Source organism: Ptychodera flava, chromosome 21, assembly GCF_041260155.1.
Source record: "Ptychodera flava strain L36383 chromosome 21, AS_Pfla_20210202, whole genome shotgun sequence".
Taxonomy (NCBI): Eukaryota; Metazoa; Hemichordata; class Enteropneusta; family Ptychoderidae; genus Ptychodera; species Ptychodera flava.
In genome coordinates, this window is record NC_091948.1 from 32,761,212 (window position 1) to 32,779,653 (window position 18,442).

At 35.5% G+C, this 18,442-nt stretch overlaps 1 protein-coding gene across 2 annotated transcripts in view; it reads right to left on the minus strand.

Moving 5' to 3' along the window:
- Window positions 1-5,731: 5,731 nt before the first annotated feature.
- The window catches only part of LOC139122055 (receptor expression-enhancing protein 5-like), a 30,537-nt gene continuing 17,826 nt past the window's right edge, over window positions 5,732-18,442 (minus strand). The window contains exons 3-6 of one of the 2 annotated variants that reach the window (XM_070687430.1): window positions 13,948-14,086; window positions 12,593-12,737; window positions 10,590-10,622; window positions 5,732-8,393 (exon numbers count right to left, since the gene is read on the minus strand). In XM_070687430.1, the coding sequence (XP_070543531.1) occupies window positions 8,278-8,393; window positions 10,590-10,622; window positions 12,593-12,737; window positions 13,948-14,086 (433 nt within the window). In that variant the 3' untranslated portion in view covers window positions 5,732-8,277. The remainder of the gene's footprint in view (window positions 8,394-10,589; window positions 10,623-12,592; window positions 12,738-13,947; window positions 14,087-18,442) is intronic. The other variant, XM_070687431.1, reaches the window with a different exon arrangement.

Sequence of the window (18,442 nt, forward strand, 5' to 3'; positions counted from 1 at the left end):
AATGACTACACCATTATAGTAATTTAGCTTAATAAGTCATTTGTTCATTAATGTCACTTTCAGTTATTCTCTTTCATATACCTGCATGCTCATCATGTAGGCTGTAAATCCCAATTCTCCTTCCTGAGTGAGCCACAACAATATATTCCTATTGCTTTAATTTCATGGATTTGTTCATCTCACATTCCTTTGGCTTGTCAAATCAGTGATCTCTTTGAGGTCTTCCGTGATGTACCCCTAATGACACCAACATAGAGTGGAGAGTTCAGCTAAGACCTCCAATGTTTACTGATAGAAATAAACAAGCACCAGACAATATGGAAGTAAGAAAAAAATCAGTATGATCTTCATACTGGAGAGTGATAGTTGTCAAATCTGTTTCCTGAAAACAAATTCAGAATCATCTTAGACAAGTTTAAAAAAGTGTTGGACATAAAGCAAATCAAGATATTTGTAAATATTCAAGAAACTTTATTCTCAACTCTTGTATCAATGAAGTTGAATTTCAATGTTGAAAGCAATCTCAAACATCCATTATTATGGAGCTGTAGATAAATGGTTTGATGTTAATCCTTATAGTGCTGGCATTGTTTCAGAGAGATATATACCGCTACTTCAGTTTATTTAATGCAATATTAATGTACCACTCCATGCATCAAGCTTCTCTATTGGTTCATTTCACCATGGACAGTCAAGCGAATTTTCTGCTCTTCTGTCTATTTTTGAACTCTTTTCACCCAAGTTCAGTGCGTATGGCTTGCTCCGTCCTTATTGATTTTAATGGGGCCATACCAAAGTGTTGCCTTGAAAGGGTCAACCGTGTTGCCAGTCATGTTTTGCAGTTGATGACCAGATTTCGCAATTTCAAAAACAAGTTTTCTGAACCCTTCCACAGGGACATCAACAACTTATCATTACTCAGATATTTTAAAGATGCCACAGATCACAATGTTAATGCTTATTTATTTTGATAATTTGCGCCGTACTTGTTCCCACAGAATTCGTTGATGTATTTGTAAATAATTTGCACCTTTTCATAAGGGAACTATTCAATTGTTAGGTACTTAGACAACAACACAGCTTGGTGCTAAATATAGGAAATGCCCAAATATAAAATTTACCTATGTGTACCTGCAGATTTGCTTTTGTTTTGTATGTATTTTTTGGTTTCTTGAATGCAGAATTGATATTTGTACAAATAAATAAAAAATACATATATACGCAATGTTGTGTTGTGGCAGTGTTTTATATAATATGTTACGCACCATCCAAGGGACATAAATGTTCTCCGTTGGCAATCGGCAAATTTCCATACCTGAAACATAATTGTACATTATGTATGAATGAATACTTGGTCTGTTGCACTTCCAGCATTAGGTAGATTTTGTGCAGCTGTTTTTATTTTAGAAGTCACAGTTTTGCTACACAATTGATCTGTCATTTGACTGACTGACTGAAAGTGGCTTCCTACAGGCAAAAAGCAACTTCTGCTTGTGAATGGTAGTTTTTCAAATGTGGTGTTGTGGTTATACTCATGTTATGCGTTGTAATGTGGCAATTTATTACATTTTTATTTTTCAGCAAAGCACTGTATGTGTAAAAACGCTTTTAGCCTTGCCAATTATCACAATGCATTGTGTTGACTGGAATTAAATTGTCATCAACAACATTGAACATCACATATAAAGGCTATCTTGGCATATTTAAATACATTTGCAACATTTTATGAGGAGCAGAATATGAAAGTTTATTTTAAAACACAGCATATTAAAATAATGAAAAAGATATCAAAAGTTCAAGTGTATGGAGATCCAGCTATTAAAATAATATGGTATGCAATTTTATACACACAAGAAATGTTTGTAATAGTGTTTTGTTCAAGTTGTATCATTGCTATGTCTCAGTAAGCAGCTCCATTAACTTATGCTTTTCATGGATTTTCTTGTAATTTTGTAAAATTGTTTCTTGTTCTGCTTCCAAAAGTATGTTGAAATGGTGACCAGATTTCAACTTTCAACACAACCTGTATGTCCAATGTTTACAGTACACAGCCAAATTTACTCTCGGGTTTAATAAAATTCATAATTTATGAACAAAAACATTGTGTAGTGTTCAAAAGGCTGATACATTGTACACACTGCAGGGAACTTCAACATTGGCAATATAAATGAGGATGTACTTGTTAAGTCAACAAAAAATATAAACAGCTATCATCTTTTTTAAAATGAAAAAAACAAAATAGTAAATGTGGAAACTTGCCCTAAAAACATGGCACCCACTTGTCCATGTTTGTCTGTTAATCCTACAATTTTCAGTTGGTTAATTGTTTATTCATGTACAGGAATTCAAACTGATGTGTATACGTTCTAACCATGACATGTCATTTCCAATGAGGTGGAAGGAAGTGGTTTCAGCCGGGCTAATCATTACACAAACTCTAGTGTCTCACTCACCAATGATGTCACATTGTTAACTACAGGATGCAAGGAAAATCACTACTTAACAATGAATGCAAAACAAGATGTGAGGTAAATCATCAAGGTGCAAGACACTGTGTTTGCATATACCCTGTATTAGTAGACAATGATGCGATACACTCTACAACATTCCCAGGCATTTCTACATTGGAGCTCTCATTTACATAATTGAATTGCAGACGTGTACAGGTTCACATGGACATGGATATTTGTAAGTTTTGATTCTTCATCGTGATTATGTTGCCTTGCCGTATTAAAAACGTTGCAACAAAGTTCTCTGTATAAATTTGGATTTTTGCTGTAATGGATTTGCTTCTCTGTAACTAGCAGGTATCAGAACATGTCATGCATGCATGTCTTGCTTATGATGATATGCGTTTTTTTTTTAATTATCTACAAAGTGGCATTAACAAATCTACATGTCTGTGAATGTGTTGAGAGGATGAACAAAATTACGAAGCAACTTATCCACAAAGATGAGAGAAAGAAAAATATCAAAAGCATATCGTCATATGAATGCGTATTTATTATATAAAAATACCGTCAATGACGCTGTACCTTCTCTAATGTGTGGCCAGGTCAGGTAATTGGTTGTTGGCATGGAGTTGTTGGTAAATAGTTGATGATGTAGGGGCATGAGGTGGGATATGGACCCAAAGAACCCAAAAGATGATTAAATACATCAATCAAAAAAATTCTAAGCTACAGTATAAACTGCCTAAAGATAGTTCAATGTGGGAAAAAGTTAAATAATTCAGAAATAAGAATTCACAGTCCAAAATAGTAATGACGCACTTCCTTACTGGCCTGAGTGCATGTGAAATACACAACCTGGCATCTGTAAATTAAATGTATATATTAAGTCACTTTTAACTGTTTTTAATGGATTTTCCAAAGAGTCCTGTGAAAATGATGAAAAACGCTTATCTGGTCTTGTGTTTGTATGACCTCATGGCTGATAATTGTCATAGTATTGAAAAAAATTGAAAGTGAAGAAATTACTATTTTTAATAGGCATATTTTCCTTGAAATACATGACCGTGTAAAGAATATATGCTAAAAATGTTTATGAGTAAATTTCTTTTTAAAAATAATTTAATCTGTGACCAAAGGATTTTTATTCTTTGAGTTTACAAATTCAAACATTGCAATTTGTTCAATCATCGAGTGCAGTGCAAAATTTATAAAATGACCGGAAAACAAAAAAAATCGGCAGAATTACAGTCTTTGTGATGTAAAATCATGGGTTGACATCACGATAACTGTTAATCTGTTTGAAGTACTAATATACTATAATTTAAAAAAGAAAAGTTCATGCAGAAACGGTAAAATATATTGTCAGCAATGTAGTGTTAATTTTGACTTTACATCAAAATATGCCTTTGCTGGATACCAAATATATAGGGCGAAATATTAAAATCAGCCATGTTCAGCAAAATCCACACAACAGCTTGATCCTTTTCTAATTTGATTTGATTTGCTCATGTTATCCTTGTATGACAGTCAGTACAATATGGAACTTGAACACAACACAGTGAATAAGTATGCTGTAAATGAAATGGTGTGGCTGCATCCACATGCAGCAATAGGAGTGCCTTGTCTCTCACCCCTCATTTCCAACCTGTCCCATCCCTGAAAAATAGTTTGGTCTTATATTTATAATGTTAATAATTTCTGTATTTGTTAAAATGTGCGCATCTCAAAAACTTTTGATCATAAACATTTTCATTGTTTTTTATAGCTGACCAGTCAGTTAACCTGTTTATATTGAATATTTGCGCATTTACCCGCAGTATTTGACATTTTCTGAATACCTTCTTATTCAGTTTGTCATTTTCTAAAAGTTTAAATGCTCCATTGTGTGGTCAAGCTTTCCACAAGCATCAAATGTGGTACTTCATATAGGAGGGTCTGCCTCTAGAGGGCGGGCATCATGAATAGTGTTTGTTGGTTAATTCCTATCCTCCACGTAAACTTCTGATTGTACTGTAAACATTGAACATGGCCGACGTCCGATTTTCCTGTCTAAAACTTTCACTCATTTTCGTTCATATGACTCTGAAACTCCAGGAAACGATTGGGAAGAAAGGGTTATCTTGAAATATTGAGGTACTCGCCGATATTTTGCAAAATTAAATGAGAAAAAATGCAAGGAAAATGCCGACAGGCTTACACAATGACAGTTTTCAGACTCGGAGGCCTATGATCATCTCTGCAGATTATTCAACAGGCCAAGATCACTGAGGCCATGAGGGGATATCCACGCAACTCAGTACCAAACACTAGCGCTCACAGAGTGAGCAAACACAAAGTGAGTACCCCTAATGTCAGCTCAGTAGTTCTGTAATAGATTGTAGTCAACTATTAACCTTGGAGAAAGGCTTAACACTGTGGCTATGCCGCTAAGTCCCTTTTGATTTTTGTCATAGCTCAAAATCGTTCTCCCACACCTCAACCTGAGCCATGAACACCCCCACCAGTTTATGATATGACCCATCACAATGGCATGACGTCAACGGATCTTGACAGCCGGAAGTCTTGACAGACGGAAGTACTTGACAGCAGCATACTGGTTTTCAACTCCAATACCTTCTCTGTCTATAAATAGACACGAGAAGGTAAAAAATGAATTTACCACTTTAAACACTGCCCACTAGCGGTGGATTAGAGAAGAGCAATAGCAGACAGCAGCTGATTTTACAAATGGTTGTATCTTGGAGATGAACTCTATTAATTGATGTTTACTGTTATTGCATTATAAATCAAAGCTTGTGCTCTTTTTTCACCTCAAATTACTTCAAATGCTTGGCATTCGGTTTGTGCTTTCTCTTCATTAATCGCCCAGTAACATCCTTGCACTGGCCTTATGCCAAGTACACTGCAACTCTGTCAAAAATCGCCAACCAATAAACACATTGATCCTGACATAAATGAGAATGCACATGTTCATCTATCACATCATGAAATGGGTCACGCACGTCTGTAGCCATGTCCATAGATGTCCATTAGTAACAGTAAACACAAATCTTGCCAAGTGACCACTTGGAAGGCCCAGTTAATGTTTATGGTCAGCCACACACTAGACTGGACACAGTGGAGAATTGTATGAGTTGTAATGTGCTGTCCTTGGGACAAATTTCAAAGCTGCAGTAGATAGACAAACAAATAGAACACAATTTATTGGTATACTTGTCACCAGGTTTCCTTTAACAAGGGCAACAACGGGCAAAAAGAAGACAACTTTCACACAGATGCTGATTATAGGACCCTTAACATTTTATTATCCTTGGTAATGATGAAAGTAAATATTCTATATCAAACATCTAATGAAAACATAGAATTGATACTACTCAACAATTTAATCCTACGGCAATAAATACCTAGACACTTTTTGCACCATGTTGATATATGCCCATGTTGACAAGATCTCTGTCAAAGATGTTACCATAATATGTACTTTTATAGTAATTTGAGAAAACTAAAACGCTTTGTAATCAACACACTTCAAAACCTGGTATTGGGTGTAAAGAATCAGCTTTTAGTGTAAAATCTTATCATAATGACTTTCTGGTATAATTCTGTTTTCAGAAATTTCCACTCAACATATTACAGTGGGAAGGTCAAGTAATGCTGAAAACTAATACAATCACTACAGGTATACATATTGAACTGTGATTAAAGTCATGATCACTTTTCATTCATCAGTTAAAGAATGAACTTATAACCTTACATGAGAAGAATCATTCGTATCTTTGGAATCAGTACATTGTGCATACAAATCTTTCTGATCTCAAGGAAGTCTGCTTTTTTCAGTAGTAAGCTGGCATATGTACATGCAGTATCACGTAGATAGGCACAAAGAAATGGGAAAGTTTGGGAGGAATCAAGGTTTTGTGAGCTGGAAGACATTTCAGGTGGTTTGATATAAATACTAGGAAAACACACTAATGTCCATGGAACTTGGAGGTAACCTAAAATATTTACAAGATTGGAAGTATGAGCGAAAGAAAGGTACAAGCCACTGCAGAAATCCAATTTGCAGATCTAAGTATGATTATTCTGGATAATGAGACAATAGCCATTTATCATGAGGTAAATTTTTTATAATCTGATGCAAAATACTGGATTTTGTCACTTGTACTCTCGTCATGTGCTTTTGAAGAGAGTTGATCGTGCCATACTATCAAATCTATTTTTGCATTGATGATGCTATTCATATGTGAAGTATGCACACATTGTACAGGTTAAAACATTTGACAAGTAAGGCAAATGAGAAACTGAGTATTAAACACTTACACAGGTTTCTAAATTATATCTAATGGTACAATCTCAAACTGCCAACCTACAAACTTTTTGTTGCGATGTCCACAGCATGCATTTAAATATAAATGTACAAATTGACCACATTTGGCATTTATTAGGAAAAATTGTTTCTTTGGTAGAGACCTTGCAAAAGTAACACGTCAAGCAGAAAATACTGACCCAAAAAATTTGGTTTTACTACACAGTCAGACATTGAACATCACCTGCAGGAATGCCACTATTTTATAATTTGTGTCTCAAGGAAATGAAAATGAATTCTTGGTCAAGCTATATGTCTAGATGGTAAACATGATAATTTCTACTGCTAGCAAACTTCTTGACAATTCAATGCAATCTTAGTAAAATATTTGACACTAACACGTAACAGCCAGTTTGTTATTTCTGTACACACTTCATAATACCCTAGTGATTTGAAATATTATAACAAAATGCTGAAGGTCTTCTTGACAAAAAGGAACCCTGGAGATACAAGAACAAAATCTGACGCAACATTCATTTTTTTGTTTTTCCCTTCTTGTTTTTCCATCAAATATACCCCTACTATCAATTCATTTCCCTGAAATGCACTATTTTATTTTATCCATCTATCAACAATCAAGGAGATATCAATATCTTACATGCTCGACGTCTTTTAGAAAAAAGTATCAAATTTTTTTTGCCCTGAGCAGAAATTTCACATGGAAGAAAGTAAATTGCAGAGTTGAAAGGTCAAATAGCAGCTGTAGAAGTAATTGTGATTGATCACTGCTACAGTAACTGTAATGTCACAAAAAACTCTCTGTATCTCTCCATGGATAGGCCTTTCAATCATTAATTCCCAAACATGAATATTTATTACAATGAATCTGGACAGTTTGTCAATCATCAAGTAGCCTTGATTTGTTCTACATATAGCTAGAATTATATAGGATTTCCACATTTTCTTTTCTCTTCGGATCTTTCATATTCTAAAACAAGCACAATTTCACTTACACACAGCCTGAGAGACATGATTACTGACTCAGTGATCATGAATATCACTCCATCTTTTGGACAGACAAACCTTACCCTGTGTTAATGATAACATTGTGGCCCCTCTCATTCACCTTACCGGTACTCTGTGACATTACAGTTGATTGATGAGCTATGTAGCTGTAGCCAGCCATGAATTAAAACCCAAAGAGGAAAACCGTGTAATTTTCAATGAAATAAAAATATCATACTGAAATTAATCAATGTTGAAGGAAAAAACATTAATATCTATTAATTTCTACAAAACAAATGAATAATATGTTGTTCATCGTAATATCATCGTTGATACCCAAACATTCGTATACCCTATGTAAACCACAAGACAACAATAATTAACTTTAATATTTCTAGCTTAATTACTGTAACATATGAAAGCGCATCTTAATATACAGGTACCAATTGTACAAAAGCACAGAGCAAGAGAACACTCCATTCTCTGTTGTGTGATTGATAAGAGTGATTATCTTTAGTTGGTTTTCTTGTCGCCTTCTGGTTCTTGTTCTTGATTCAGAGAGCTGGAGACTGCATCAGCGGCGGCCTTGGCAGCGGCATCAGATGCGGCTTGTCTGGCAGCTTCCTCAGCTGTAAGATGAATTACAAAGATAAAGACAGATGTGAAACATGGCTTGTTCAGCTTGTCTGTGAAATTTCAGCACGTACATAGTGTGTATGTGTGTGTCATTAGAATTGGAAATCCTAGGAAAGCCACCATCTGCATGCATTGAAAGCTGTCATCACCTTCACCATTGAAAAGACACTACTGGATTTTTCTTTATAGACACATCTTCCATGAAGATCCATTTATGTTCAAACTTAGACATTTAGTGCTGCTTTTCAAAACTCCATTTAAGCATCTCTGATCAGTTTTACATGGATTTAGACACAATAGAAATAAATTATTTTTACAGTTATTCAACACATCCTTTGAATCTAGGCAGAGTAAATTTATATGACATGATTATCAAACTGTGACTTTATGTTATTAAATCATTAATACGCTTTATTAAAGGTGTGGAAATGGTTATGAATCGAGTCAAGATTAAGGAAAGTCATGGTAGTTTAAAGCAGACCAGTCGGTACATGTATGATTAACCTTTACACATGGCAATCTGCATCTCATCTCGCATGAGTATCTGAACAGTTGAGGATTTTAAGACTTGTTGCATGCTTGTTCAATAGTTATATGTGTTCACAGTACTGGCATCGTAACATACTACAGGGAATGTATGATTGTTAGGTAAAAATAGTAAGTAAGACGTTTAATTTGCTATAATTGGACAGCTGAAATGCTCCATCCATAGAAACTACACGGAAAAGAATCACTTTACACTATTTTAAAGTTTGAGTTTCAAAGCATTCATTCAAAGAAGCTACAAAATGTCCTGCAAATACAATACACTTTTACATAAATTCCCTTGTCAAGATAAACATTTGACAAATTGGCTATATTCACAAAGTTATGGTTGTTGCAGAGTGCTTAATAAATGGATCCTGATTAACTGTGACAACATCACAAAATAAGTGACCTACCAGTAGCTCTACTCTTAGTTTTTGCATTAATGTGTGATTATTGTCGTGTAGGCTAATGAACTTTGCACTAGAAAATTAAGAAATTTCTACTTTTATTATGTTCATGCCTGAATTTCAAAGGTTGTGATTATGACCATCAGATTAATGTGTGTATCTCTGAGAATAGCTACATACTGAATTTCAAAGGTGTGAGACAAATAGTATCCAAAGAGACAATGTTTTGACTAAATTTAAAAAAAACCAATTAACTCCCTAAAACTTTATTATCATTTGAATAAAACTGAATAAGGTCATCTTTTGGAGTTTTCAAACCATTTTTCATGGCTATTTACCAAATATCAGAGAAAAAACAGTTTGAAGAAGATCATGTAAAAAAATTTGCATTTGCATTCAAACTATCTCTATGCTGACAAAACTGCTGTCATAAAATAGCATGGAAATCAATATTCCTTTTACTGTATATTAAACAAAGATTTCTAGTTGTATGTTTCACTGGAATTTAGTAAATTTTCATAAGTGGGGCCAAGATTTGTCTTTCTGTGTTTTGTTGTAAAGTTTGGTGTTCTGTGCGTTCTGCTCTTGTAAGAGTTGTGACGGTGGCGTAAATTTCATTACAGACCTTACACCAACACCTCATTCTTTGATATAGCAGCATCAACAGGCATCACCAGAATGAAATGCCTGACATGACACTATTACAAACATGCACATAGGGTGCGTATGGTGCATATAGATATCATGCCTCATTTAATTTTAGGAAGACAAAACCATTCTGTAGAATGGGAGGCTAGGACCATTGGTTGGGAGGGAATTCATCAGAAAGATACAGCTGCGTCCACCCAGTTGACATAATATGGTAATGAAGAAATATAAAATTTATAATTATTAAATGCACAGGGACTGTCCAACTGGCAATCATAAAAAATTCAATATTTTTCATGATGTTTTTTACAATGATAAAAAGATAGCAGCTACGGTTTATTGGGGCTTGAAATCATTATGAGAACAGCTATGCTCTCAAAGAGTTATAAAGCACATTAAACTGTGCCCCCCCCCCCCCCCCCCCCCCCCCCCCCTACAAAATGGCAATGTTCATGAGACAGACAAAGTATCTAGCATTGGTATATGATGAGCAATTCCAGTATATACCATTATCATTACATTTGTTAATGTGAAGCATGCTTGAACTTAAAAATACTCTTTCACAAAAGTAACAAAATAAACATGTCTTGCTCTTGGGCACACTACCTTCACTAGCCATTTCTTTGGATGCTTTTATTACTATGAGGGTAAGACAAGGACAAAAGAGGTGGGATGAACAATAACAAAAGTTAGTCATTGAACAGAAACAAATATGCCGTGGCAGCAAACTAAGATCGCTTGAATTAAACTGAATCTGTGCTGTGCAGGTGTGAGCAAATTCACTGGTCTGGGACCACTCTTTTATATCTTGGATGTGCAGATTCTAAGCCTTTGTGCCAGTTTAGACTAGTACTGGTACAATTGGCAATTTTAATACTTTTAAGGTTGGTCCTGGAAACACAAAATGTTGAACAGAATTGCTCACTTCTGCATTAATCATTACAGTGTGAGTGAGTGAGCAGAGTGTACTTGTACTTATTTACTTGAACTAAGAACATATCCAGATGAAATTATATGAACTATGGCACAAGAATGTTATCCTAGGCCTACATACTCAGCAAATCTTTCAAATAACATATCTGTTGGAGATACGGGGTTTTGAAAGTGATGCTTGTCATAATTTATTCAACAAGTATGTAGACTTCGTACGGAAAACTTGAGCGTTTTCTGATTCATAACATGGATACACTATACGGTATAAACCTGATCTTCTTTACATCCTTGCAGGAAGTTTGAATGTTTGCCTATTTTACAGACCTTTCAAGAACAGGGATTTAGGGTTGGCAGGGGGAAGGTTGTAGCAATGCACAAGTTGATGATATTTCTCTGATAGTTTAAAGAACCAGTGTTTCATCTAGAGAGGGGAATGGGGGGCTTCCCCTGTTGACATGTTGGCACTCCCTAGTAATTTGTTAAGAGGGGACCAGCCCTCATTAAATGGTGCCAGTCACACCTTAAAGATACAAGTACAAGTAAGATACAAGTACAGTAGAACACATGAACTGGTGAAATCCCTCCTTAAAATTTTCTGGTAAGGGGGAAAATCCCCCCTATTGATACCATCCTTGATGATACACTGAGAACTGCAACTACTTAAACAGACATTAAAAACCATCTACTGTTGATTGACAATCAGAGTGCTCAATTCAGGGTGTTTATCTACTCATAAAGCCTTGGTCACCAAATTCCAGAAACGAATGACAGCGTCGTAGTAAAGTACTGTCCAATCAAAAGTGAACATGTCATATTCTGTAGACATCTGGTGCGTTTTAATATTCAAATTTGGTAACACAGCGGAAACCAGCTGCAACACAAAATCTGCTGTGCCCTAGGGCATTTATATAATGTGCCCTAGGGCATTTATAGGATTTTCCATTACATTGGAAGGCTATTTCACAAATAAAAGTTTTAATTCATATCCTAAACATGTTACATTGACAAAGGGACGGTTGACGTAGACACATTGAAAATGAAAATATATCAGTTAGGGGCGATAGGTTTTAAGTCGGATAAAACCCTCATACTCGGGCTCTTCTGGTTTATAAAGTCCAACCCTACGATAAAATGTCTCGGCCTGCGGCCTCGACATTTATCATTGGGTTGGACTTTATATACCAGAAGAGCCCTCGTACTCGGGCTTTATCCTATACTTGAAACCTCATGATAATGGCTGCTTTGCTAGTTAAATGGTTTAACTGATCGAAGGCATCTGAAATATGAATAGGGATTCACATTGCATTAAGCCTATGGATAAATTCTGATGTGCATCATGCTTCAAGAAGGAAGCTGTAGACTGGCAAATTTCCTCTACCAATCATAGGACTTGTCCAATAAAATTAAGTTTGTTATGACAAACAGACAACCATGAAGTTTTCTGTCACTCATGGTGTTTATATGAGCAGTTTGACTGACATGTTTGAAATCAAAAATGTATGGTTAATATGCTGAAATATGCAAATGACAATCACAAGATGGAAAATGTTAGCTCTGGTTTCAAACACATACAACCATACATATGCAAGATACACATATACTGATACATAGACACATAGACAAGCACACATACATATGTACATGCATGAAGTAAAGTAGCATTGAATTGACTTTACCTTTGTCAAATGCACCTTGCACCTTGTCTAATGCCTCATCGACTTGTTTCTGGTGTTTCAAGACAAATGGTTTGATGACACGGTGGTACAGGAACTGTGAGCCATTGGATTGGATTGGAGCCATACACCAAGCCAAGAAAGCCAACTACAAATTGAAACATAACCACATTATCACACTCTTTCAGAGGCAGACTTTGTCATGGGCATCTTAAAATCAAGTTTTAAACTTCAGCTCACACATTACTCTTGATGTTTAACCTATTACCTTTCACAGTCATGAACAAAAATCATGGTCCACCCTTGTGGATATAGAAAAATTTAAAGTCAAATTTATAGTTGAAGTTATACATTTCTACAATTATCTACATGTAGCTCTATGAGCAAAACTTAACAATTTTAACAAAAACAACGTCATCAATTTCCTAACAGCTAACAAAATGAGTTCAAAGCAGCTGGAAACCAGAAAGTAAGTGTTAGGTGGAAGTGACAACATTGTCCGTGAAGGATAGAGGCACAGAGGCACAATACTACTTTTATCCTTACATTTCCCCATAAATTTGATTAAACTCAACAATGTAACAGTGACTGCAAAAACTGCAGTTTATACGCTGATAACCTTGTTTAAACTCACAGCATTTGTTGTGTATCCGTACATGTCACGTACACTGTGCTAGCTTGTCATATAATTACTTTTGCTGATACAAGCAAATCTAACCAAGGTCATCGTATATACTTCAAACCATATCATTTATTTCAGCTCTGGAGAAGGGGTTTGGGAGCTAACACTTTTAATCCCTGTTTGCTACCGAGTGGACATCCTATATCAATGCTGGACCCGGCATAGAAATAGCCATTCAGACTGGTTTGATATCACAATCATTACAGTTACATTTCACAGTGTCTATAATTCATGATTACCACAGTCTGTTTGTCCTTTTTGGCAGCTGAGGAAAACTGACCATTTCACTCAAAGCAGTTAGGTGCATTGGACTATACAAAATCAATGTCAAATTGATCCTTTGACATAGCTTGTCTCTGTAAGGTCAAACTCTATTGGATATTATACGATTATCCAAACTTCAAAATGAAAGAATTCAGCAACATACAAAATTCCAGTTTACAAAATTTAATTTCTGGACCAAAGGCGCTCAGAATACAAAATAAATGTGTGTATTCACTCTGTCTTTTACAAAGTAATGATGCTTTGAGCAAACAGCACTTGTACACATGTCCATTTCTTGACATGCCAAACCACAATACATTTAAACTGAATTTGAAAAGTAAAATCAAAATCATGTTTTTTACAAAATTGTTGGATAGTTTGCAGCCATGCACTATGAGGTTGGAAGACTCACCTTGGCGAGGTAATAGAATGGGAACCATGACAGGAAGATGTCAGAGAAAAACTCAGCCAGACTGAATGCACTGTAGACAACCCAGTAAGTCAACCACTGAGTGTCATCATCTTTGCTCTCTGATTCAATTGCTTTCACACTGAAAATAAAAATAACAGAAAAAGCAATTTTTAAAGCATAAATTGTAGCACAGGACATCACTTACAACATATCATCCAGTGTCAGCTGATGAAAAAGTAACATCAAATACTATCAATCATGGCTTTTTGAAACACATTAGAATTAAAAACTCAACATATTACCAGACTTGTCAAAAGAGAATTCACCAATTAAATATGGTTATTGGTCAGACAAACTTTAACTACAGTGTGTAAAATCAAGTGAAACGTACCAGTAAGCTAATAAACTATGGAAAGTCATCTTTGACTACAGGTAGATCTAAAGTACTTTAGGGGCCGTCGATAATAAAAGCTGACGCACAAGAAACGTAATTCCTTCGTTTTACTTGAAGACCCCTCCCTCCCCCTTCAAAACGATAAGTTCTTATGCGAAATCAATTTCGTATTATGATGCCATTTCTGACAAACCCACCCACAGGCACCTCTCCGATCCGCACGCCCATGAAAAAATACCGGAAGGACACATCAATTAATAAACCTCCACTTTACGCGTTTCACTTTTTAAGACAGAACATTTTAATGTATTTCGTACGTAGGAAAATGTTTCACATATATGTTTCAAGTTGAAAAAGCATACAAGTTTTTATTTCACATTCATGTATTTTCGTTGTCTTTTCTGTCTCCGTATTTTGCCCACTCCCCTGTGGTCTACTCCTCTCTGCGTCTATGCGCCCCATAGACATGTGTACATATGCCTGAGAAAAACAGGTTTTTCTCATGCATATGTACACACGTCTATGGGGCGCATAGACGCAGAGTGGAATACACCACAGGGGACTGTGGTATTTTGTGGTCATTCTGTTCTCGATGAACGCGAAGGTAGTTTTGCGTTCTCGCTGCAAAGTCGCACTTATGGGATTTTGACGCACACAAAATGAAATGAGCTTTCACCCCCTCCCCCCTAAACGAAAGAATTACGTTTGTCATGCGTCAGCTTTAATTATTGACGGTCCCTTACAATGCACTGAAATAAAAGTTACACTGAATCAGTGAATAATGACGGGAAACTCTTTGCCTGCAAAATTACAGTTGATAAAGATAACCACTGAATTATCGATTCATTAGTTTTATGTGGACAGTGTTACCCAGTGCATACATATGCACATATTATATTATCTATAAGAACCTACAATACATGTACTGGTAGCTGGCAGGTGCTCACAGTGTATTATTCACGCCGTCATATTAATAATTTTAACACTGTATAATCAATTTATTATTGCCAAAGCAAAGTGGACAAAATTCTATCCTGTATGCTTTCAATGTACATCAATCAGAAATTATTCCAAACCTCTCCATGGAAATTTGTGTTGATGTAATGGAATGATCCTCCCAGTAATAGAACAATACTGCATATCACAATTACTGGTTGCCACACTGTCACTTTAAGAAGTATCTGAGTAACATATCATAACTCAGTATTTAAAAGTTCAAAATTATCTATTCTATTTGCTTAGCCATGTTAGACATGGAAGGGAAAAATTCTCTTCATAAGTGGAAGCATAATCATTCTTCTGGTAGCACAATTTACTTGATATTTTAACCCCAGTAAAACAAAACTGCCAGCATGCCTTCTAGTGATGTGATATATTTTGAACAGAATGCATAAAACTGTTGGCATATGTAAACATCTCATCTCTCACTGAAATGGAATTTTTCAAAGTGAGATACATAGCAAAAACCTGGGAAATGTTTTGTTAGCGAAATGTAGCTTTATAAAAACAAAGTCAGATACAAAGTTTGATGATATCACTGTAATGGAATAGGAAGATGCCAAGTCAAAAGATGATGATGTAGCCTTCCATATGTTAAAACCAGATTTCAAATTTATGGACCAGAGACTTGGTAAAAACAAAAGTACATGCACAAATGCGCACAAAAGTACAATGTACATGTACCTGCATACGCATGCATGTTTATAGACTTGAGTTTGTTTGTACCGCTGTTACATGATCTCTTGGGTTTTACGGAGTCTGTAGAACACATTGTGTTCTTTTCATTCCAGAGTAAAACATTGAAAAAATTATTGATATTTCGATTGGCGATAAGATAACTTTGACGTCAATGAGCAATTTAAATTTTGTGAGCAAGATAACCAGGGGTGTATTGTGTCTGGATCTGCTTTGAATGAAAAATGACATTCACACATTTTTTAAAAATTCTAGATTGAAATACAATCAACATAGCCCCTCTTGTCAACTTTACTTGATCAAATCACTCAACATAACAACATGTAACACATATTTTGAGCCACTCTGCACAACAGAGTACAAAATCTCAATTCTCCATTCTGCATTGGTGAATTATCAATCCAGGCACACTGAAAATCAAAGCCTGTAAGCCTGTACCCTGGACCCGTTCTACACAGTTTAGACAAAAACCTTCCTCACTTTCGAAAGGACACCCATATAGGTTCAATGACCTCATGTTGATATCACAGTGAGGCCAAAGGTCATCCACCTACAATATACCATACTGATAAACAATAGGCATACCACGCCAACGACCTTCAATGTTGATGACAAATGTCTGGCAGGTTCAATTTACATGTCTCATACAGCACCTCCAGCTGCAACTCAGCGAAAAGTGATTGAAACCATTCATCTATTCATGGTCACTGATTAAAGTATCATACAGTTGTAGCTTTACTTGGTTTTTACATCAAACAAACCAGGAAACACAAACAACCACAAATGTCTATTCTGTCATGTCATTTGCAGATACCGAATTATTGTTATCTACTAATTTCAGGAGTACAATGATTTTAATCATATTTCAGATTTAAACATCTGTTTATTTGAATTTATATGCATCTACTCTTACCTCATTCAGAATGTATCTACGCAGGGTAGAAATTTTCATGACCATTTAATGAAAATTTCCACTGCATAATCATGTGAATGGATAGATGATGACCAGCATTACTTTGTTGAAGTGTACATACCTTCATGTTCACAACTTCACATGTGTGAAAATTTAAGTACTTTCCCCGTTTGACAAGTGCTTATACCGGTATGTTACCCGGAGTTTTTTTTTGAAGTGTGATTGAATAAGATTCTCTTATCAATCAAGTGTTGGCAATTATAATTGACAAAATGTATCACCCACCTTTACCTATAAATAATTTTTAAATTTGGCACATACATTATATTTTTCATTTTATTTAAAAAGTCCAGAATCTGAATCCATCTGAACTACAGATTCCCACAAGGCATTCTGTTTTATGGATGGCCCTGAACTGATAAACTACATGGTTTAATACAAGTAACATTTGATACTTGTATTCTAGATTGTGACCAGCAACTGGATTATTTTGGTCAAACAGCAGAACCCTGAAGTCAGGGTCATAAGATAGCTGTTGTATGGTAGATCAAAGGCATTCACTTTGAGTGGCAACACTGCAATGTACTCAGAAACAAACTGGGATGATATGTTGCCATGGTTAGTGATGGTGACAAGCTCTACCTGGCCCTAACTATATGCAGACTGTCTGCTTGGCTGTAATGAGTTTCAATGCATTGTTCCAAACACTACAACATGGCCTGAATTCATAAACACACAAGGACAATTTCTGCATAACAAGTGGAATCAGCAGACAGTCATGCACACTAGAACATACATGTATGCATTGAATATAAACTCTTAAATGAAGGGAATTTTACATTTTGCAAATGTATGTGAACCACAAATAATGTCCAGAAAAAATACCCTAAATTGATTTTTTCCATGTAAAAAATACAGACAGTCAGTGAAATAGGTTAGGTACCATCCATACAAGTTGCCATAAACATCTGTTGCACGCAATTATTTCATCAATATGGCCTTAATGTATTTCTCTGATCCATCATGTGATCTAGTGGAAAAGGGCTTTATTTTCTCTTTTCAGTTTTTTAATTTCAACTGAACGACGTTTACCATTGACTGTAGACAATGGAAAGAGGATGTAATGTGGCGCGAAGAACTCAAGGAAAAACCACAGCTGATCTTGGAACACTGGATAAAAACAATCTAGTTTGATAAAATCAGATGCAGTTTTCAAATTGACCAAGGCTGGATACACCAACAGCATTTACATTCTGTGTTCACATTTGATGAAGCAAATCTTGTACATGACTAATTTATTGAAACCCTGGAAATGAATTTTTTTATAAAATAAATATACAGGTACTCGTTGACATCTCAAATTTGTACACAACATTTCCTGAGTTTTCTATTTTTAAATTGCTAGGCTCAAATAAATAAATTCCAAGGACTTGTTTATAAGGTATTAAATAAATATTCTAGTATTTTGAGTTTTACAGGTTTGCTTGAAAACC